Below are 24,061 nucleotides of genomic sequence, written 5' to 3'. Positions count from 1 at the left end.
TCAGTACAGACAGACCCGTGGTCAGGACCAAACCAGAGGCTCAATTTTTAAAAGTTGTGCAAATCTGCCTGAACATAGAGAATCTAGCATCAAGTCCAGCAGTTGCTGAAGTCAGACTTCAAATAAATCAACAATCAAGGAAGAGATGAGTCTTAGGGAGTCACTGAGAATGGGGGGGGGGGGGGGGGGGGGGGGGGGAGATTACAAACTGCAGCACGAGTTGATACCGTGAGTTATAATTGTGGAGCGGTGCCAAGTTAAAGGGGCTTTGTATCTCTTATATTATTATTCTGCCATGGCTAGCATGTGGATGATATTCTATTGAAGTGATGTACCAGTGTTATCCATACATATGTCATATTTATGATATTACACTAAATCATAAAACATCCAACTACTGGCTCCAAGGTATAGCCTCCCAATTACTGAGCGTATAATCTTGGCCATGTGATGGTGCTATTGGAATGCACACAAAGCATGAGAATTTCCATTTACAGCAATAAAGAGGTTTTGGAAGGGAATCATTAGGTATAACTCCTTACCTGCTCCAATCCACCTGTGTCACCAACCTGGTTGAGATGGTTCATCATAAAACTCAAAGGATCTGGCGAGGAATCTCGGGCAAAGAAAATAGCACAAAAGCCAGGAACATCTTCTCCATCTTTTAAACCCTCATGGAATTCAAACACCGTGTACAACATCAGAAATTTCATGGCTTCATACATCTTGTATTCATTCTCTTGCTTACTGAATAATTTTATACACATAGCTGTTCTTTTCTCCTGATCTTTAATTCCATGAAAGTTCATCCACTAGAATAGAATAGAATGGATTACATTAATCAAAACATCACAAATTGCTTCAGAAGTTAGATCGATGAAACATAAAAAAAAGGATGAATTGCAAGTAAAACATCCAGACAATTGGCACAAAAATAAAAATCCTTCTGATGGCAAAAGAACTAATCTGAATTCTTATTTCAAAATGTGTATGATTTCAGTGGTGGGGATTAGAATCCTGCCATCTGATTTGGAGTCTCACAGGACATAACTATACATGTCTGAAGAAGGGTCTCGACCCAAATTGTCACATTCCTTTTCTCCAGAGATGCTGCCTTACCCACTGAGTTACTCCAGCTTTTGGGGGTATATGTTAGATTTAAACCAGCATCTGCAGTTCCTTCCCACACATAACTACGTATCAGGTTCTCAGGAGGGTGGGTGTATATTCAGAAAAAAAAAACATTTGGATATCACATGCCACCCCACACAGACCAATAGCATGTTTTTCATTATTTATGGCAATAGCCAGGAAGGCAAGATATGGAGAAAAAAAAATAGGTACTTGGGTTTAGGTCAGGGTTGAGAGATCATTTTAATGTGGCACTTAATTTGTTATTGTGCTGCCTATTTTTTTTTAAAGCGGAATATGGATTCTGATCTGACAGATTATGATTACAGGACAGGAACAAACTCATGTGTATTTGGTAAAAGAGCCAGGGACATTAAGTGATTAAATAACTGTAGGAATGTTTTCAGTTGCATCAATTTCAGGTGATGTGCAGTGAGTGAGATATATTGTGACACTGCTTTTTTGGATACGCCTTTGAGAAGTTCCTTGGGTTGTTTTTCTAATTACAAAATAATTGCAAATTGTAATTGTAATTGCAGAGAAATTTATGCTAGAGGCCTCTACATTCAGCAGGTGTGAATGTATTAATCAAAATTTCACCCCACTACAAAATCCACCCTGCTCCTTTTTACAGTTATCTCCAATTCCTGGACACTAATTTGTTTTTTACCCCCCTCTTTCCCCAACCCACTGCCCATTTCCACCCATATCCCTCTTTCTAGCTTTACATTTCACCCCTTTTCTCTCGTGATCTGACATTCTGTCTTCCTCTCATCTGTAGGCTTTGTCACTTACTCTACCCATCTGACAATCAAACCACCCTCATGTGTAACCATCTATCACTTGCCTGGCTTTGTCGCGCCCCACCTCTTTTGCAGCCTTATAGCCCTTACTACATTCAGTCCCAAGAACGGTCCTGACCTATAATGTTATTTACTCACTCCCTTCACAGATACTGCTTGTTCTGTTGAGTTTCTCCAGCAATTTGTGTTTTGAATTGGAAATGAGAAAACAATATTGCACTGTATTTTTGAGTTTAAAGAGCTTTAATATTGACAACATATGCAAGGAACTGCAGATGATGGAATTTTTAGCAAAACAGAGTGCTGAGGGAACTCAGTGGGTCAGGCAAATCTGGGGAAGGTATGGACAGGTGATGTTTCAGGTTGGGACCCTTCCTCAGACTAAGGAGTATCTCTTCCCTCCCCAGATGCTGCCTGACCTGTTGAATTCCTCCAGCACTTTCTGTTTCTCTTTAATTTAGAATGCAGTTCAAATTTGTTACAACCTGCTGTTGCTTTCTATAATTTATCATGAAATAAGGTATTGAACAGTTGTAAGTCTCCTTAATGAAGATAATAGATCTTCCATCTTTCTATATCATAGATGGTATGTTTTGCATAACTGGCCCATCCATAAAGCTCCTTCTAAACACTATCATTATCCAATTTAAAAAAGATACAGAGGGCGAGAGTAACCCAGCAGACAGGCAGCATCTCTGGAGAATGATAGGCAACGTTTCAGGTCGGGATCCTTCTTCAAACCACAAAGTGCAGGAAGATACTCAGTGGGTCAGGCAGCAATCACTGGGGAACCATGGATTATCATGTTCTCCAAAGATGCTGCCTGACCCGTTGAGTTACTCCAGCACTTTGTGCCAATTTTTGCAAGGCAGCATCTGCATTTTCTTGTTTTTTTATGATCTAATTAACTGGTTATTCATAGCTCTGCCCGACAAGACAAAATAGCAGGTACTTAAGATGATTTGCAATTAATTAACAGTGATTAATGCCTATGGTGAGGCAAGTCCTTTCTTCCCTTCATGAACGAATACTGTACTTCGCATACACTACCTGCACTTGTAAGAGTTCCAAACACTTGCGAAGTTTTCCAAAAACATTGTTCCCAGTATATCTCTCAGGACCAAAGTTGTATTGTTGCACCCAGTTGCAGCCATGCATAAATATTTTTTCTGGTAACTGAAAAGGAAGTTAAAATAATATAAATTACAAATCACCTCTTTTCTTACATTTAATCTACACGTCAAACGTGTTCATGGAGTACAGGGATGATGATGAAAAGAAAATATAATTTTTTGACACAGAATCTGTCGTTATATTTGTTTCAAAAGCACTACTTAATGGATAGAAACATAGAAAATAGGTGCAGGAGTAGGCCATTCGGCCCTTCGAGCCTGCACCGCCATTCAATATGATCATGGCTGATCATCCAACTCAGTATCCTGTACCTGCCTTCTCTCCATACCCCCCGATCCCTTTAGCCACAAGGGCCACATCCAACTTCCTCTTAAATATAGCCAATGAACTGGCCTCAACTACCTTCTGTGGCAGAGAATTCCAGAGATTCACCACTCTCTGTGTGAAAAATGTTTTCCTCATCTCGGTCCTAAAAGATTTCCCCCTTATCCTTAAACTGTGACCCCTTGTTCTGGATGAAATGTCACAAGTGATTCTGGTGCCCACTCCACAGAAGTAAATATATACAAGGTAGCCAAATGAAAAAACATCTAATTGAAATGTCGTTTGTGGGCACTTGATCTTCATGCAGTACTATGAACTTCATAATTATTAATAAATAATACATAATACAAATGTTAATCTTCATATGATTTATAATAATTTTTACATTATTGTAATGCTTTTGATAATGAACACAAAGTTCATTATTTCATGTCCAACCAACCCGAATTTTGCATAGCTTATGTTAACAAAGGCACTTTTTGTGAGAGTCTGACAAAACATGTTGAACCAGCTCAATACTTCAACATACATGTATCACAATTCAAGCAGGGAATAGTTCAGCATTTATTTGCAGAGCAATCCACGTAGTCTCTGACAAGAATATAGAGACTGCAAAAGCATCAGTTGGAAGTCATTATCCAAACCAAAGTAGCTTCGTAAACCCCAAAATACCTTCACGAAAAACTGCCTTTTTCAAATTAAACTTATTTAAAAAGATTAATAAATTAAAGCTGCTGAATATATTTCCTCATCGTGAATAGATGTACTTCACTGTCTTGGGATAGTGGCGGAAGGTTCGGCAACTTGAGCGCCCTGGAGCGGAAAAGTAGTAAACACTGCCCAGTCCATCATCGGCTCTGACCTACCTTCCATCGAGGGGATCTATCGCAGTCGCTGCCTCAAAAAGGCTGGCAGCTTCATCAAGAACCCACACCATCCTGGCCACACACTCATCTCCCCGCTACCTTAGAAACATAGAAACATAGAAATTAGGTGCAGGAGTAGGCCATTCGGCCCTTCGAGCCTGCACCGCCATTCAATATGATCATGGCTGATCATCCAACTCAGTATCCCGTACCTGCCTTCTCTCCATACCCTCTGATCCCCTTAGCCACAAGGGCCACATCTAACTCCCTCTTAAATATAGCCAATGAACTGGCCTCGACTACCCTCTGTGGCAGAGAGTTCCAGAGATTCACCACTCTCTGTGTGAAAAAAGTTCTTCTCATCTCGGTTTTAAAGGATTTCCCCCTTATCCTTAAGCTGTGACCCCTTGTCCTGGACTTCCCCAACATCGGGAGCAATCTTCCTGCATCTAGCCTGTCCAACCCCTTAAGAATTTTATAAGTTTCTATAAGATCCCCTCTCAATCTCCTAAATTCTAGAGAGTATAAACCAAGTCTATCCAGTCTTTCTTCATAAGACAATCCTGACATCCCAGAAATCAGTCTGGTGAACCTTCTCTGCACTCCCTCTATGGCAATAATGTCCTTCCTCAGATTTGGAGACCAAAACTGTACGCAATACTCCAGGTGTGGTCTCACCAAGACCCTGTACAACTGCAGTAGAACCTCCCTGCTCCTATACTCAAATCCTTTTGCTATGAAAGCTAACATACCATTCGCTTTCTTCACTGCCTGCTGCACCTGCATGCCTACTTTCAATGACTGGTGTACCATGACACCCAGGTCTCGCTGCATCTCCCCTTTTCCTAGTCGGCCACCATTTAGATAATAGTCTGCTTTCCTGTTTTTGCCACCAAAATGGATAACCTCACATTTATCCACATTATACTGCATCTGCCAAACATTTGCCCACTCACCCAGCCTATCCAAGTCACCTTGCAGTCTCCTAGCATCCTCCTCACAGCTAACACTGCCCCCCAGCTTAGTGTCATCCGCAAACTTGGAGATATTGCCTTCAATTCCCTCATCCAGATCATTAATATATATTGTAAATAGCTGGGGTCCCAGCACTGAGCCTTGCGGTACCCCACTAGTCACTGCCTGCCATTGTGAAAAGGACCCGTTTACTCCTACTCTTTGCTTCCTGTTTGCCAGCCAGTTCTCTATCCACATCAATACTGAACCCCCAATGCCGTGTGCTTTAAGTTTGTATACTAATCTCTTATGTGGGACCTTGTCGAAAGCCTTCTGGAAGTCCAGATACACCACATCCACTGGTTCTCCCCTATCCACGCTACTAGTTACATCCTCGAAAAATTCTATAAGATTCGTCAGACATGATTTACCTTTTGTAAATCCATGCTGACTTTGTCCAATGATTTCACCACTTTCCAAATGTGCTGCTATCCCATCTTTAATAACTGACTCTAGTAGTTTCCCCACTACCGATGTTAGACTAACTGGTCTGTAATTCCCCGTTTTCTCTCTCCCTCCCTTCTTAAAAAGTGGGGTTACGTTTGCTACCCGCCAATCCTCAGGAACTACTCCAGAATCTAAAGAGTTTTGAAAGATTATTACTAATGCATCCACTATTTCTGGAGCTACTTCCTTAAGTACTCTGGGATGCAGCCTATCTGGCCCTGGGGATTTATCGGCCTTTAATCCATTCAATTTACCCAACACCACTTCCCGGCTAACCTGGATTTCACTCAATTCCTTTGACTCGCGGTCCCCCTGCTATTTCCGGCAGATTATTTATGTCTTCCTTAGTGAAGACGGAACCAAAGTAGTTATTCAATTGGTCCGCCATATCCTTGTTCCCCATGATCAACTCACCTGTTTCTGACTGCAAGGGACCTACATTTGTTTTAACTAATCTCTTTCTTTTCACATATCTATAAAAACTTTTGCAGTCAGTTTTTATGTTCCCTGCCAGTTTTCTTTCATAATCTATTTTTCCTTTCCTAATTAAGCCCTTTGTCCTCCTCTGCTGGTCTCTGAATTTCTCCCAGTCCTCCGGTATGCTGCTTTTTCTGGCTAATTTGTACGCATCATCCTTCGCTTTGATACTATCCCTGATTTCCCTTGTTATCCACGGATGTACTACCTTCCCTGATTTATTCTTTTGCCAAACTGGGATGAACAATTTTTGTAGTTCATCCATGCAGTCTTTAAATGTCTTCCATTGCATATCCACCGTCAACCCTTTTAGAATTAATTGCCAGTCAATCTTGGCCAATTCACGTCTCATACCCTCAGTTACCTTTCTTTAAGTTCAGAACCATTGTTTCTGAATTAACAATGTCACTCTCCATCCTAATGAAGAACTCAACCATATTATGGTCACTCTTGCCCAAGGGGGCACGTACAACAAGACTGCTAACTAACCCTTCCTCATTACTCAATACCCAGTCTAAAATAGCCTGCTCTCTCGTTGGTTCCTCTACATGTTGATTTAGATAACTATCCCGCATACATTCCAAGAAATCCTCTTCCTCAGCACCCCTGCCAATTTGATTCACCCAATCTATATGTAGATTGAAGTCACCCATTATAACGGTTTTGCCTTTGTCGCGCGCATTTCTAATTTCCTGTTTGATACCATCTCCAACTTCACTACTACTGTTAGGTGGCCTGTACACAACACCCACCAGCGTTTTCTGCCCCTTAGTGTTTCGCAGCTCTACCCATACCGATTCCACATCCTCCAAACTAATGTCCTTCCTTTCCATTGCGTTAATCTCCTCTCTAATCAGCAACACTACCCCGCCTCCTTTTCCTTTCTCTCTATCCCTCCTGAATATTGAATATCCCTGGATGTTCAGCTCCCAGCCTTGGTCACCCTGGAGCCATGTCTCCGTGATCCCAACTATATCATAGTCATTAATAGCTATCTGCACATTCAACTCATCCACCTTATTACGAATGCTCCTTGCATTGAGACACAAAGCCTTCAGGCTTGTTTTTACAACACTCTTACCCCTTATACAATTATGTTGAAAAGTGGCCCTTCAGATAGAAGGTACAGGAGCCTGAAGACTGCAACGACCAGGTTCAGGAATAGCTACTTCCCCACAGCCATCAGGCTATTAAACTCGGCTAGGACAAAACTCTGAACATTAATAGCCCATTATCTGTTTATTTGCACTTTATCAGTTTATTTATTCATGTGTGTATATATTTATATAATGGTATATGGACATAATGATCTGTTCTGTATTCATGCCTACTATGTTCTAGTGTGTTGAAGCAAAGCAAGAATTTCATTGTCCTATCAGGGACACAGGACAATAAGCTCTCTTGAACTTGAACTTGAACTTGAGGTGGGGGCAGGGGTGTCTAACAGCATGAATTGCACTTTTGGGTAAGTTTGAATTTAAGTTTGTATTTGTTTTTGTTACCTCTCTTGCTGTTGTCTATGTTAAATACTAGACCAAGTGCAGACCCGTTGGGTCTGTTCCCCCAACGTGCGGTTGTGTGGGGGGGGCGGGGGCGGCGGCACGCAGCGTCACACACACTAACTACCCCGCACTCACGCTAATTACCCCTTTGATATTATATTAATATTATTAATTTGCTCCTTTTACCCCATAACCACCCTATCTACTGACGCATAGCCCCCAACTTGCAGTCACATCTAGAGAGGGGAGGGGGGGGGGGGGCGGCGGGCTGGGGTAGAGAGTGAGGGCAGAGAGAGAAGGGGCAGAGGCAGAGAGAGAGACAGAGACACAGAGAGGGGGGCAAGAGGGATAGGGGGGTGGAGAGGAGGGTAAGAGGGAGGGTGGGTGAGGGGGGAAAGGTGGGGGAGGGGGGGAGGAGAGAGAGAGGGTGAGAGTGAGGGGGAGAGAGAGGGGGTGCTGAGAGGGAGGTGAGGTGGGGGGGAGGGAGGGGGTGGAGGGAAGAGGGAGGGTGGGGGAGGGGATGGAGGGGAGAAGGGGGAGAGAGAGAGGGGGGGGAAAGAGGGGGAGAGAGAGGGTGTGCTGAGAGGGGAGGGGGAGAGGGGGAGAGGTGGGGAGCAGGGAGGGGGAGGCAGGGTGGAGGGAAGGGGGTAGGGGTGTGTGGAGGGGAGCGTGGTTTAGGTGGGGGAGGGGATTGAGGGGAGAAAAAGAGAGGAGAGGGGGGGAAGGAGAGGGGGGGAGGAGAGGGGGGTGGGAGAGGAGAGGGAGGTGGGAGAGGAGAGGGAGGTGGGAGAGGAGAGGGAGGTGGGAGAGGGGGGAAGGAGAGGGGGGGAAGAGGAGAGAGGGAAGAGGAGAGGGGGGGGAGAGGAGAGGGGGGGAGAGGAGAGGGGGGGAGAGGAGAGGGGGGGAGAGGAGAGGGGGGGAGGAGGAGAGGGGGGGAGGAGAGGAGGGGGGGGAGAACCTAAAAAAACATTTTAGAACCAAAAAAGACACATTCTGCAAGCATTGTAGAAGCAAAAGAGACACTTTTTGCAAACATTTTAGAACCAATAAACACTTTTTGCAAACATTTTAGAACCAATAGACACATTCTGCAAGTGTTTTAGAACCACTAAGGACACTTACATTTGAGTAGACATGTGTTCAGTGTTATTCACAGCTCAGAGAAACGTGACCCTCTGCCTTCCTCCAGCTTGCAGACACTGATTGAGGCACACCACTTCCTGGTTTTATAGTCCCTCCCCCGCCGCCAGCAGGGGCAGCAGAGAGAATTGGGAATTTTGTAAAATCATTAATATCTCTGTCATTTTTCATCGACGGGAAAAATCCTCGGCACACATAAGGCGGAGGGGGGCTCTGAGCGAGGTGGCCAAAAATGACGGCCGTAGGTGGCGGCGTTCTCTCGGAAATCACAGCACAGATGGCCAAAACCGGTCAAGAACAGACTTTTAGTAATATAGATATTGCCAATTGAACATGAACTTCAAACAATCCGCATTTCAAACCTTTCAAATTGTTGAGCTCTTCTCTGCTTTTGAAGTTTACTTAAAATTTTAAATATTTCAATAGAATATCGTCGCGCCCCCCCCTCCCCCCCTCGGTCATGACTGACCATGGGTGATGCATCCCAGTTGTTGGCTGCTTGCTCAAAACCTCTGCTAGAGCAGTGTCGCTTGTGGCTGAAGAGACCAATGTGGGAGTGACAGTCTCTGTGGCAAAGGTCACATTTGTGTGTGGTCTCTGGTTTGTTGAAGTTGCTGCGCTCCTTTCTGCGTGCCCGCTTGTCTGGCGCTGCGTTAATCAGTTTCTCTTCCCCCGTTTTGAGATGTTGGTTCAGGGTACCTCTCCACCTCATGGGTAGACCCGTCTGCCAGCTTCTGCAGGTGGATCAAGATGACCCGAGCAAAGACCTTGCCGATGATGTTGAGGAGGGTGATGCCTCTGTAGTTGTTGTAGTCGCTTCTCTCGCCCTTGTTCTTGTAGAGGGCAATGATGGTGGCATCCCTCATGTCCTGCGGTACAGCTCCTTCTTGCCAGCACTGGCAGAGGACTTCATACAAAGGAAGCAGTAAGGTGGTCTTGCAATGCTTGATCAGGTCAGGGGGTATCCCATCGCTGCCTGGGGCCTTGCCTGAGGCCAGGTTGTCAATGGTCTTCCTGAACTCTTCTACTGTCGGCTCTGCGTTTAACTCATCCATGGTCGGCAGGCACTCGATGGCATCAAGGGCTGAGGGGGACACAGTGCTCTCTCTCTCAAGTAGAGGTCGGAGTAGTGTTCAACCCATCTCACCATCTGCTGATTTCCTCACCAACAGAATAATATCCTCTAATACAAAGTACATTCGACAGAATTCATTTTACATATTTTCCAATACCCTTTCCAAATAGTTGTGCTCAGAATAAAAATTTGGAAAAGACAAAGCCAGTGGCTAAGTGCACAACCTCAGACTAAATTAACAAAAGAATCAGACAACTTCATTTTCACTTTCTTAACTCTGTAATTAGTTCCCCGATATAAAACTCAGAATATCACATATTTAATGTTTATTTTTTCGATCAATGTGGATCCCCATTTCTCCTTTTCATTGACGAATTTCAACCTCTATTCCCATTCATTTTCTTAACAATAATCCATGGAATCTGGCAAAACTGCAACAGTCACATGTCTTTAATTTAAATCTTTCTTGCTGTTATTCCTGCCCTTTGACTTGGTATAGTAATCTCTGACAGCTTTTACGGCCATATTATTTATATATACACAGAAGAATTGGTAGGCAGATCTTAATAAATATGTTATTAAATTACAGCACAAATATTAATTCTAAGCAAATTAGCAAAATGTTGAGAACTTAAAACAGGTCCAGATAACAAGTCTTTCCATATCATCATCTTACCAGCAGGGGCAACAGCTCCAAAAGGACATACATGCAGTGTTGTGGATCACATTCAGCAGCGTTGCCCATTTCCTTCGCTCCATAGATGCTGCTTCACCCGCTGAGTTTCTCCAGCACTATTGTCTACATTCAGCAACTACATCTGTTACTTGCTAAATGTATGGTGATAACAAGTTATATAACTTTGTTAACAACTTATCCCTACAGCAACCCTGATTTCATCCTATTAGAGATATTTCCTCTGTATTAGAAATGCTCTCCGTATGGCCTCATGTTTACGCAATAAACAGCTGAAAGGTATACAATATACGTTCACACTTAAAAATAATGAAATAAATGTGTGTTTTGGAAGCAGAGTCCATTTTCACTGATTCAATGCATTGAGATACAACAGTTTTGCATTTGGTCTTATACTTTACAAGCTCAAGTTACCTTGGTTATGTCCTGTTCCTTCATCCACGATGGAAGAGGTATACCCAGGCTGAAAATCTGGAACAATACCGCCCTCAGAGCACAGTAGTTATCTCCTCTGATTCTTCGCATGTGTTTAATGTGGTGCAGCAAATAAATATCTTCGTAAGCCTGCAACATAGAAATTGGACTATGTAATTATCAAACTGGAGGAATATGAAATGGAAATACGACTAGGCCATCTGACATTACTTCACTATTCAAACATTGTTGCTCCCCATTACTCCCTCATTATCCAAGATCTATATGCTTACTAAGTATGACAGAAGATTCCAAAAATCTACAACCACCTACATAAACATTTTACAGCCACCTACATAGAAGCACCTACATACACCTCATCTTAATTACATTTGGGTGCCTGCTTTCCCATGTCCCCTGGTTCTTCACTGATCAGATTGAAAAAAACAGCCACTTGGTAGCTACCCTGTCAATCTCTCTCACAATCTTGCACATCTTGTACCTCTGAATTGGGATAACATTAATCAATCTGTCTTTATCTCACATTGGCAGAGGACCTAGTCGTGGTCACGGTGCAACTCCATGAGAAAAAAAATCTGCCAATGTTAACTGTTTATTACTCAACCGCCCTTTAATCAATCCTCCATCAACACACTTGTAACCACAAACCAATGAATCTTACTGTTACATTTCATGTTACACCTCATTAAATTCCTTGAAAGGATCCAGATATACTGCAACCATTGATTTTCCCAATTCATCATCAAAATAAAATTTATTGGATTAATGAAACACAAATTTTCCTTCCTTAATCTATGTTGGCTCTGCCGAATCATATTGCGATAATCTAAGATCTCTGTTCCCACATTCCAAAAATCATCATGAGCAGTGAAGTCATGTACTGTAGCAATCTTGGGCTGGTAGTTGTCAGACCCAGCAGCTTTACGTTGGTTCAGTGCCTCGGTATCAACAACGGAGCGCAGAAGGTTAAGGGGGGACTTGATAGAGGTCTTTAAAATGATGAGAGGGATAGACAGAGTTGACGTGGATAAGCTTTTCCCATTGAGAGTAGGGAAGATTCAAACAAGAGGACATGATTTGAGAATTAAAGGACAGAAGTTTAGGGGCAACATGAGGGGGAACTTCTTTACTCAGAGAGTGGTTGCTGTGTGGAATGAGCTACCAGTGGAAGTGGTGGAGGCAGGTTAGATTTTATAATTTAAAAATAAATTGGATAGGTATATGGACGGGAAAGGAATGGAGGGTTATGGTCTGAGTGCAGGTAGATGGGACTAGGGGAGAATAAGTGTTCGGCACGGACTTGAAAGGCCGAGATGGCCTGTTTCCGTGCTGTAATTGTTATATGGTTAATTAAATAGTTATATCCACATTTCTTCAAAGAGTTACAATACTTTTTAATATTTAGCTTTCAGGGGACACTATAGTAAGATATACATTTCATTCATCAAATTTAATAGTATTTGGCTTATTAAAGCATTTTCAATTGCAAACATGCAATTTAACATATAGATTCTCAGCTTTTCTGCGTTCTAGTCACATAATTACAAATTTCAGTGCCAATTCAGGAAATTAAATTAGTGCTCAAAAGATCACATTAAATATTAAGGTAGACACAAAATGCTGGAGTAACTCAGCGGGACAGGCAGCAACTCTGGAGAGAAGGAATGGGGGATGTTTTGGGTCGAGACCCTTCTTCCGATTCATGACGGGAGTTGGCGGGATAGAGATAGAATGTAGTCAGAGACAGTAAGACTGGTGGGAGAACTGGGATGGAGGAGGGGATGGAGAGAGAGGGAAAGCAAGGGCTATTTGAAGTTAGAGAAGTCAATGTTCATACTGCTGGGATGTGAGCTACCCAAGCAAAATATAAGGTGCTGTTCCTCCATTTTGCGCTGGGCTTCACTGACAATGGAGGAGGCCCAGGACAGAAAGCTCAGATTGTGAATGGGAGGGGGAGTTAAAGTGCTCAGCAACTGGAAGATCAGGTAGGTTAAGGCAGATTGAGCAGAGGTGTTCAGCGAAATGATTGCCAAGCCTGTGCTTGGTCTTGCCGATGTACAGGAGTTCACACCTGGAACAGCAGATATAGTAGATGAGGTTGGAGGAGATGCAAGTGAACCTCTGCCTCACCTGAAAAAACTAACGGTGTCCTTGGATGGAGTCGAGGGAGGAGATAAAGGGACAGGTGTTGCACCTCCTGCGGTTGCAGGGGAAAGTACCTGGGGAGGGGTGGTTTGGGACGAGTTGACCTGGGAGTTGCGGAGGGAACGATCTCTGCAGAAAGCAGAAAGAGGTGGAGATAGGAAGATGTAGCCAGTAGGGGGATTCCGTTGGAGGTGGCGAAAATGCTGGAGGATATGTTTTATGTGACGGCTGATGGGGTAGAATGACAAGGGGACTCTGTCCTTGTAACGAATGGGGGGAGGGGTAGCAAGAGCGGAGCTGCGGGATATCGAGGAGACCCAAGTGAGAGTCTCACATATAATGGAAGAGGGGAACCCCCGTTTCCTAAAGAATGAGGACATCTCCGATGACCTGGTATGGAAAACCTCATCCTAGGCGCAGATGTGGCGTAGACAGAGGAATTGGGAGTAGCGGAGAGTCAAGTTTAGTCAAGATAGCTATGGGAGTCAGTGGGTTTGTAATAGATGTCGGTCAATAGTCTGTCTCCTGTGATGGAGACGGCAAGATCTAGAAACGGCAGGAGATGTCAGAGATGGTCCATGTGAATTTGAGTGCAGGATGGAAATTAGTCGTGAAGTTGATGAAGTCAGTGAGTTCTGCATGGGTGCAGGAGGTAGCACTGATGCAGTTGTCAATGTAGCGTAGGTAGAGTTTGGGAATTGGGCCAGTGTACGTCTGGAACAATGATTGTTCGACGTACCCTACAAAGAGGCAGGCATAACTGGGTCCCATGCGAGTGCCCATAGCAATGCCTTGGATTTGGAGGAAGTGGGAGTAGTCGAAGGAGAAGTTGTTGAGGGTAAGGACCAGCTAGGTGGAGGAGGGTATTAGTAGACGGAAATTGGCTGGTTCTGCGGTCGAGAAAGAAATGGAGAGCTTTAAGACCTTTGTGGTGGGGGATGGAGGTAGGGAGTGACTGGACATCCATAGTAAAGATGAGGGAGTGGGGGCCTGGAAAATGGAAGTCATTGAAGAGACGAAGAGCGTGTGAGGTTTCTTGGACATTGGTAGGGAGTTTCCTACACATTAAATATCAATATTTTCTGGAATCACACTACACAATATAAGTATAAGAATTCCTGATTGTCTTCTCCTTTAATGTTATTTCATTAAAAGAAAATCACTGATGGCTGTTCCTAGTTGAATGGTTGTGTTTATTAACAACATATTGAGTCTGCACAAGTTTAAGAATGGAAAGGATGTCACCCCAGGGGGCCACGAGTGGCAAGGATGTTTTGTGTAAAGACAGGGACCTCCACTACTGAGTATAACGGTAGTAATATTTAATGTATAGATATGAGGAATATATTAAGTGTTTGCATGTTTTTTGTTTTATATATATATTTTTTACAAATAAAGTTTATTTTTGAAATTTAAAAAATGTTTAAGGGTGATATTAAAGCAACTGCACTTTGTGCAAACACTAAACTTCTGAGATTTTGGCTGCCCAAATAAATTCTATTTTGTTTGTTAGTGCAGACAAATACCCACTACTTCAGAGAAACTCTTCATCTTTATTGGGTTCTAAATTAGGTTATGACTCTGGACTGAGAGCATTATTACACCATCAATCAGTGTCTATGTTAAGCAAAAGTATTTCATACTGATATTATAGTTTTTAATAAATGCGATGTGGGACTAGTTCATATGACTGGTGATGATTTCTCAATGTGTTCATTTCCATACATCTAATTCTTAAAATATTTCAACAAGCAGCAAGCAGCTTCTTATCAATCTTGTTAAGCAGCTCATAGCAGTTGATGGAGCACCCTGGCTGCAGAGGAATCATTAACAAGAGAAAAGCATGTGACTGGCATTCCATAGTTCAGTATCAGACCAATCAAATTTAATAAGGAAATAGAGCAAAGAAATAAATCATAGAAACTGAATCTGTATATTTGTCATGGGCAGATAACATAAATCCAATAGCTCAAAAATTCAACTAGAATTTTAAAAAGCTTAATCCATTTACAGTAGAGACTTATTAAACAAGATCTTGGAAGAAGAGCCATCAACTGAAATCCTTAAAAAAATGCATACATTTCCAAACATTTTACAATAATCTGGTTAATATCACACTTCCTGACATTTAGAATTTTAATGTAAAATAGCTCAAAGACTGCCATGCATTTTTACAAAGTAGATAACTTTGAAAACTAAATACAATATTAAACTGTGTTTGCACTCAAAGATTTTGCAAACACGGACTAAATGTGTTTAGCATTATTGATCTAATATCAAAGTTTTAATTTGCAGAGGCAAATTAACCTACACATCTGCACAACGTTGGGATGTGGGAGGAAACCAGAACACCCTGAGAAAACCCATGCCTTTGCAAGCCTTTCGGTATATGGGATGGGGATTGTGGGCTGTGGATGGAGGAAGAAGGACAAATGAGTGCAGAACAAGCCCCACCCACAGAAGTGCTGAACAAAAGGCATCTAAATCCATGTTTAGCTGGATGTCAAAATCTGAAATATTTCCAATTGTTAAAAATATTCCACACCTATTAAACACATCATTATTAATTTTGAACATGAAAAATTAATTGAAACTTCAAAAACATTGAAATAGAATTGTAATAATCAAAATAGTTTTTAATACCAACACAAATCTAATTTACTAGTATTTGTTCTCCTCCATTGAAATTAATGAAGGAGAGATCCCTGTTTCAGATCTAACCAGTAAATCCCCAGTGTAGGTGCGTGAATTTGTTGCAGCTTTACTTTTCTAGACTCCTAATTAGAGTATTAATTTGTCGAAATCCTGAACCCTGTAGCACCAGAATAAAGAAAAGCTGACAACATTACACCACAAAGTCCAGCCCACTGTTTTGTTTCAGAGGGCAGCATTTTTTAAATGGATGTTTCAGTAGAGTTAAAAATGCTTGATAGTTACCATTCTCAGCTTCTCAGCTTGCTTGGTATCTCCTTTCCATTCGATGTTTGCATATTCTAAGATATCCATTAGTGGACCAACAGAAATGTTTCCTGAATCAAAACGAGGGATAAAAAAAAAAAATCCATCACTTAATGTACAAAGTAGATTCACAAAAAACAAACTTTGAACATAAACACTTCAGAAAGAATAAATCATCTCTTACTTTTGCCTCTTATCCTTAAGGGCCTGTAATGATAAAATGGGAGAAAGAAATATCAATGTCTAGGTAGTTGATTTATATTTTATGTAGGTGCATATACTTAAGCATTGAACAATTTTTTACATTTTATATTTATAATGCCAATCCAACAGTTTTCTCCCAAGTAGATGCACATGGATTCATGCTCACAATTCCATGCTTGACTAATTTTGAACTGTAATGTGGAAGCCAGACAGTTCCTGAGTTGGGAGAGAACCAGACACCAACATGACTAGTTCAAGAACTCCAAATCATTTTTTGTGAGGAACTTGAAAATACAAAATTCCAAAATCCTCTGGCGTAGATTTTTTTTCTGGCAAAGGTATAATAAGAGATTTGCTGTTCATCCTCTCTGAAGACAAACACAAATTGTTTGCTTAATTTCTGTATCATCTCCTCATTCCCCCAATGACATTGCTACTATCTCATTGTGAGAGGGATCATCCTTAACTAATATTTCACTTTATGTATATTGAGAAACTTTTACAGTCTGTTTATATATTTACTGCCAGATTACTCTTATTCTTTCTTTCTTCTTAATAATGCCTTGTCCTATTTTGCTGGTCAAAACCTTTCATAATTAAGCAATTTCCTTTGATTTATTAATATCTTTTAACTTTCTTCTTGGCCTTTCTTGTCTTAGACTGACATAGTTATTGGGACCAATGTGTTAATTCTTTGAAAGTCAGCCTTAGCCTGATTATTGTTATACCTTTTAATGTAATTTCTCAGTCTTATCATAACATTCTCAAAGTTGTACACTTTGTGTGCACTGCAGGTGCTGCTGTACAAGATGGGTAAACATTATTCTGAAACGGGAATTAAATTTAACGGGACAAACTCATGCAAGCTTCTGCTGATGATAAGCTCAAGCTTCTCTCTGCTGCTTTTCTCAATGTTTGAGATTAGAGCTGTGGATCAGCATAGATTTAGTCAGGGATCTCCTATATTGGTTTTGAAAACAATAGATATATTCAGAGCAGCAGTTACCTACATATGAATCTAGTTCACTCGACAAGGAGACTGTGGAATAGTTTAAATGAAATTGCAGCTTGCTAAACTAACCTGGAATAAAGGAAAAAGGGAGGGAGAGAGAAAACGGGGAATTACAGACCAGTTAGTCTAACATCGGTAGTGGGGAAACTGCTAGAGTCAGTTATTAAAGATGGGATAGCAGCACATTTGGAAAGTGGTGAAATCATTGGACAAAGTCAGCATGGATTTATGAAAGGTAAATCATGTCTGACGAATCTTATAGACTTTTTCGAGGATGTAACTAGTAGAGTGGATAAGGGAGAACCAGTGGATGTGTTATATCTGGACTTTCAGAAGGCTTTCGACAAGGTCCCACATAAGAGATTAGTATGCAAACTTAAAGCACACGGTATTGGGGGTTCAGTATTGATGTGGATAGAGAACTGGCTGGCAGACAGGAAGCAAAGAGTAGGAGTAAACGGGTCCTTTTCAAAATGGCAGGCAGTGACTAGTGGGGTACTGCAAGGCTCAATGCTGGGACCCCAGCTATTTACAATATATATTAATGATTTGGACGAGGGAATTGAACGCAACATCTCCAAGTTTGCGGATGACACGAAGCTGGGGGGCAGTGTTAGCTGTGAGGAGGATGCTAGGAGGCTGCAAGGTGACTTAGATAGGTTGGGTGAGTGGGCAAATGCATGGCAGATGCAGTATAATGTGCATAAATGTGAGGTTATCCACTTTGGTGGCAAGAACAGGAAAGTAGACTATTATCTGAATGGTGGCCGATTAGGAAAAGGGGAGATGCAACGAGACCTGGGGGTTATGGTACACCAGTCATTGAAAGTAGGCATGCAGGTGCAGCAGGCAGTGAAGAAAGCGAATGGTATGTTAGCATTCATTGCAAAAGGATTTGAGTATAGGAGCAGGGAGGTACTACTGCAGTTGTACACGGTCTTGATGAGACCACACCAGGTGTATTTTGAGGATGAATTGGGAAGGCAGGTACGGGATACTGAGTTGGATGATCAGCCATGATCATATTGAATGGCGGTGCAGGCTCAAAGGGCCGAATGGCCTACTCCTGCACCTATTTTCTATGTTTCTAAGAGACAAAGGAAGGTTGCAGACTACTAAAAGAATTTGTAGAGAATTAGCTACATCAACACAACAGCTTGACATATGATACAACATCAGTTAAAAATCAGTCACGTACCATTTTAGAAGATATACTATCCATTTGTAAGGTGCTCTGACAAACCATGAACTTAACACAATTGCTGCTATTCCAACAATTAATGGATTTGGAAGCTTTTTCCAGGTCCAGTCAATGATCCAGGAGAATGCTTGACTTAAGGAGTGTGTCTTTGTTTCTGCATTGAAAATAACAAATAATTTTAGGAACACTCACTTTAATATTGTCATAAGCAGCAAAAGCCTAGAAACAGTGCAAAAGCTTCCACTTTTGAAAAAGCTTAATTGTTCAATAAGGTGAACCATTATGATTTCATGGCACACAAAATTGCTGGGGAAACTCAGCGGGTGCAGCAGCATCTATGGAGCGAAGGAAATAGGCGACGTTTCGGGCCGAAACCCTTCTTCAGACTGATTTCATGCCTTTTTTATCCACATTCCTTTACATGGCTTATTTCATAGCCACAGCTTAGCCAAATTGCTTCCCAAATCATTAAATTATTTTTGAAGTCTACACACTGTTGCTATTCAGGCATATGCTCAAGGGGGCAGCATAGTGGCTCAGCTGCTGGCACCTCTGTAAACTGCCCCTGCTTCTCTGAAGGAGGACTCGACTCGAAACGTCACCCATTTCTTCTCTCCAGAGATCCTTCCTGTCCCGCTGAGTTACTCAAGCTTCTTGTGTCTATCTCCAGTAAACTATAAGTTCCACAAATAGTGAGACCAGTCATAAAGCGTGGAAACATGCCCTTCGGCCCAACTTGTCCACACCGGCTCCATAATGTCCCATCCACACTAGTCTCATATGCCTGCATTTGGCCCATATATCCCTCTAAACCTGTCCTATCCATGTACCTGTCTAAAGGTTTATTAAATTTCACAATAGTCCCTGCCTCAACTTGCTGCAGCTTGTTCCATACACCCACTACCCTTTGTGTGAAAAAGTTACCCCTCGGATTCCTATTAAATCTTTTCCCCATCACCTTGAACCCATGTCCTCTGGTCCTCAATTCCCCTACTCTGTGCATCTGCCAGATCTGTTTCATTCATGATTTTGTACATAATACTAATAATGTTATTTTATATCTTCAACTGACTTGATCTCATCTGAATATCAGCATTTTATGCACATTCAATCAAATATCACTTTGATTATATGCTTAACCCTTCAACCATTTATAGAAGGCAGAAATGTACAACTGCTGGAAATCAGAAATAAAAACAGAAAATGCTGGAAGTGTCTAGCAGATCATGCAGCAAATGAAAAGAGGGAAAATTAGTTAATATTTCCAGTCAAGACCATTTACAATAAAGGTATTTTTCTAAGGAAAGGTCATTGACCTGCAGCATGGCTTCTGTTGTTCCCACCACGGCAGTTGTCTGATCTGCTGAGCATCTCCAGCATTTTCTATTTTTATATGAAACTAATCTTTCCCATTCTTGGATGAGAGTGTCTTGTTATTCTTCAAATTAAGATACCTTACAACAGTCACCAACGTTTTCGAATGCCTTTCAAGATATCATAAAATACACAAAGCTGAACACTTCCAACTACCACTTATTAAGCCAAGTATGCATGGTTAAAACAAAAGAATATTCTGGCAGTGTTCAATACCCTAATGCCTCTTATTGCTTAAAGAAAGTCAAATATTGATTTAAAAAATAAATGGCTTTTGAGGAATAGGTTGCTTTTTACCCAACATCAAGAGAGACAAGGAGCAAACATTATTTCTGTGATTGAATGCTTAGTTTTGGAATTCTATTCCCAAAACTTCCACTCCCCTTCTAAATTTAATGAGAACATCAAAAACACCCACTTTACCAAACATTTGCTACCAAGCATTTCATCAGGATGCATCACAGCTTGGTTTGGGAACAGCTCCATCAAAGACCGCAAGAAATTGCAGCGAATTGTGGATGTAGCGCAGACCATCACACAAACCAACCTCCCGTCTATTGACTCCATTTATTCCTCACGCTGCCTCAGCAAGGCCAGCAGCATAATCAAGGACGAGTCACACCCTGGCCACTCCATCTTCTCCCCTCTCCCATCAGGCAAAAGGTCTAGAAGTGTGAAAACACACACCACCAGATTCAGGGACAGTTTCTTCCCAGCTGTTATCGGGGAACTAAATCATCCTACCACAACCGGACAGCAGTGCTGAACTACTATCTACCTCTTTGGTGACCCACAGACTATCAAGTCAAGTCAAGTTTATTCGTTACATACACATACGAGATGTGCAGTGAAATGAAAAGTGGCAATGCTCACGAATTGTGCAAAAAAAAACCCAAAGCAGAATGGAACAGAATCACATATAACATATTTGTGGGAGGAAAAAAAAGAAAAAACAGCAATTTTAAAAAGGCACAACACAACAGTAGAATGGTACAGTAAAGTTAGTCCCTGGTGAGATAGGAGTTTACAGTCCTAATGGCCTCTGGGAAGAAACTCCTCATCCTCTCCATTTTCACAGCATTGCAACGGAGGCGTTTGCCTGACCATAACAGCTGGAACAGTCCGTTGCTGGGGTGGAAGGGGTCTCCCATGATCTTGTTGGCTCTGGAGTTGCACCTTCTGATGTATAGTTCCTGCAGGGGAGGGGAGGGGGGGGGGGGGGGGGGCGAGTGTAGTTCCCATAGTGCGTTCAGCCGAACGCACTACTCTCTGCAGAGCCTTCTTGTCCTGGGCAGAGCAGTTCCCAAACCAAAATGTGATGTTTCCGGACAAGATGCTTTCCACATCCGCTGAGTAGAAGCACTGAAGGATCCTCAGAGACACTCTGAACGTCCTCAATTGCCTGAGGTGGTAAAGACGCTGCCTTGCCTTAAGGGCCTGTCCCACTTACGTTTCCTTGGCTCGGAAATTACGTGACCTCGTGGTCGCTTGAGGCGTACGGGCACCGTATGGCCGCGCGGGGCCGGTCCCATTTAGAAGCGTGGAGGGGTATGGAGTTGTGCGGGGCCGGTCCCGACATCGCACGTGGCTCCGAAATTCTTGCAGTGAACGAAATCTTCGCGCGCCAACAGCCTGTCGCAGAACTGACGGCCAAAGTGGGACAGGCCCAAGACCCTGGCACGACGCAACGTCTCACTTCCAACAGCAGCAGAAGCAGGCAAACGATCGCCGAACTCGGCCTGGGGCTCACGGCCGTTGCGGTCCGGATCCGCCCCCACTTCTACTCCCAGAGCGGGGCCAAGAAAATTGAAGATAGACATAAAATGCAGAAGTAACTCAGCGGGACCGGCAGCATCTCTGGAGAGAAGCAATGGGTGATGTTTCGGGTCAAGACCCTTCTTTTCAGACTGAAGAAGAGTCTCGACACGAAACGTCACCCATTCCTTCTCTCCAGAGATGCTCCTCGGATGATGTGCCCTCCTAAAGTCCACGATCAGCTCCTTTGTTTTTTTGACATTCAAGAGGAGGCTATCGTCCTGACACCAGAGTGTCAGATCAGTCACCTCCTCCCGGTAGGCCTTCTCATCGTTATTCTTGCTTGGACTTTGTTGGCTTTACCTTGCACTAAACATTATTCCTTTATCATGTATCTATACACTGTAAATGGATCAAATGTAAACAATGTATCGTGTTGACTGGTTAGCAGGCAACAAAAGCTTTTCACTGTACCTTCGTTCATGTGATTGATACAAATACATCGATAGATGCTCCTAAACACATCATCAGTGATGTAACCTGGGGTCATTGGGTGTTTCGGGTCTTTCAACATCAGACACTCTCACCCAGGCGACCCAGCCGTGGTTGATCAGACCACGACTTGTGTTCAGGTGGCATTCGCTCCTCCCCATGGACCTCCTCTCCTGATCCAGAGCCATCTCGAGGCCATCTCCGCTGCCTCTGTGATGTTCTTGATTGCCCTTCTCCTCGCCACTCCGTTGATGCCCAGTGCACTCAAGGCTTTGTAGAGCGATTGCCCTGCAAAACCTCTGCAGCCAACCTCGATGGGCATACACCTTGCCATCCAGCCCTGCTTGCAGCAGTCTATGACCAGCTCTTCATACTTGGCCACCTTCCTCTCGTGGGCCTCCTCCAGACGGTCCTCCCACGGCACTGTCAGTTCCAACAAGACGATGTTTTTGGTCGCCTCTGAGACCAGGAGGATATCTGGCCTCAGGGTGGTCGTGGCAATGTGCTGTGGGAACTTCAGCTGTTTCACCAGGTCTACGGAAAGCTGCCAGTCCTGTGCAGTCGCCAGGATTCCTGACGGATTCCTGGCTGCTGTGGTTCTTGGCAGCTGCACTCCGGCACTTCACGAAGGTGATCATCTGGGTGGTGGGGCGTTCTCATCTGCAGCTGCTGATTCCCATGCTGATAGCTTCTGCAATGGGTTTAAGAACCTGGTCGTGATGCCATGTGTACCGGCCCTGCCCAAGAGACTTTGGGCAACAGCTCAGGATGTGTTCCAACGTCCCCTTGCCTGAGCATTGCGGGCAATCTGGAGATTCCGCTTTGCCCCAGATGAAGAGGTTCGATGGGCTGGGCAGGACATCATACACTGCCTGGACCAGGAACTTGATGCGCTGTGGTTCAACCTGCCAGAGCTCAGTCCATGTGACTTTTCAGTCCATGGCCTGCTCCCACCTTGTCCAGGCTCCCTGCTGCCTCAATCCAACTGCTCTGGTACACCTCTCCTCCTCCACCACTGCCCTCACTTCCTCCTGGACCAGCCTGCGCCTCTCCTTCCCCTTGGCCTTGTCAAACTGGGGAGATGGGAAGATTCCCAGGCCTGCTCTTCCCCGAGTCACGGCCCCCACCAGGACTCTGTGGCGTATCCGGGACTCTACTTGCAGCACAGCATCGCCGGCTCTCCACTTCCTCCCAGTTTTCACCTCCACCCCTGCTTGAGCCACCTTGGGGTCGCTGGAGTCCTTGTACATCATCACCTCTCTGGCCCAAGTCACCTTGAACTCCTCCTCCGGGGACTTCAGGGGCAGCTGGAGCTTCATGTTATTTCCATAAAGGGCGATGCTGCTAAGGCTCCTGGGCAGTCCCAGCCACCTTCTGAGAAAGCTGCTGACTTTCCTCTCCAGTCTCTCTATGATGGATATTGGGACTTCGTAGACAAGCAGTGGCCAGAGTATCCTTGGCAGGATACCATGCTGGTAAATCCATGCCTTGAATTTGCCAGGAAGCCCCGACCGGTCCACTGCTCGCAACCAGCTCTCCAGCTCCTGACAGGTTGCCAGGACAGATGCTGCATCCTTCAGGCTGCTGTTAAACACCTTGCCAAGACTCTTCACTGGCCTTTCGGAGACAGTTGGGATTGGTGTCCCTTCGATGCTGAAGCGGAACCTGTCCATGACTTTGCCCTTCTTCAGCACCAGTGACCTTGATTTTCTTGGCTTAAACCTTATCCTTGCCCATCCAATCAGTTTCTCCAACCTCTGCAGGATCCACCTGCTTCCTGGCACTGACTCAGTGGTGACAGTCAGGTCGTCCATGAAGGCTCTGATTGGTGGTTGGCGCATTCCTGACTTGGTCCGAGGGCCCCGGCACTCTGGCTCA

At 43.4% G+C, this 24,061-nt stretch overlaps 1 protein-coding gene across 1 annotated transcript in view; it reads right to left on the bottom strand.

Annotated features, from left to right (window-relative positions):
- Nucleotides 1-24,061, bottom strand: part of otulinl (OTU deubiquitinase with linear linkage specificity like) — a 47,250-nt gene that overhangs the window by 8,191 nt on the left and 14,998 nt on the right. Inside the window, exons 2-7 of the mRNA XM_033048465.1 lie at nucleotides 18,560-18,716; nucleotides 16,330-16,352; nucleotides 16,125-16,216; nucleotides 11,022-11,171; nucleotides 2,985-3,110; nucleotides 543-812 (exon numbers count right to left, since the gene is read on the bottom strand). Coding sequence (XP_032904356.1) covers nucleotides 543-812; nucleotides 2,985-3,110; nucleotides 11,022-11,171; nucleotides 16,125-16,216; nucleotides 16,330-16,352; nucleotides 18,560-18,716 — 818 coding nt within the window. The remainder of the gene's footprint in view (nucleotides 1-542; nucleotides 813-2,984; nucleotides 3,111-11,021; nucleotides 11,172-16,124; nucleotides 16,217-16,329; nucleotides 16,353-18,559; nucleotides 18,717-24,061) is intronic.

The sequence above is a fragment of the Amblyraja radiata genome, chromosome 2 (assembly GCF_010909765.2).
Source record: "Amblyraja radiata isolate CabotCenter1 chromosome 2, sAmbRad1.1.pri, whole genome shotgun sequence".
Taxonomy (NCBI): Eukaryota; Metazoa; Chordata; class Chondrichthyes; order Rajiformes; family Rajidae; genus Amblyraja; species Amblyraja radiata.
The sequence above is the reverse complement of the archived record's forward strand: the minus strand, read 5'-3'. Positions and strand labels throughout refer to the sequence as shown.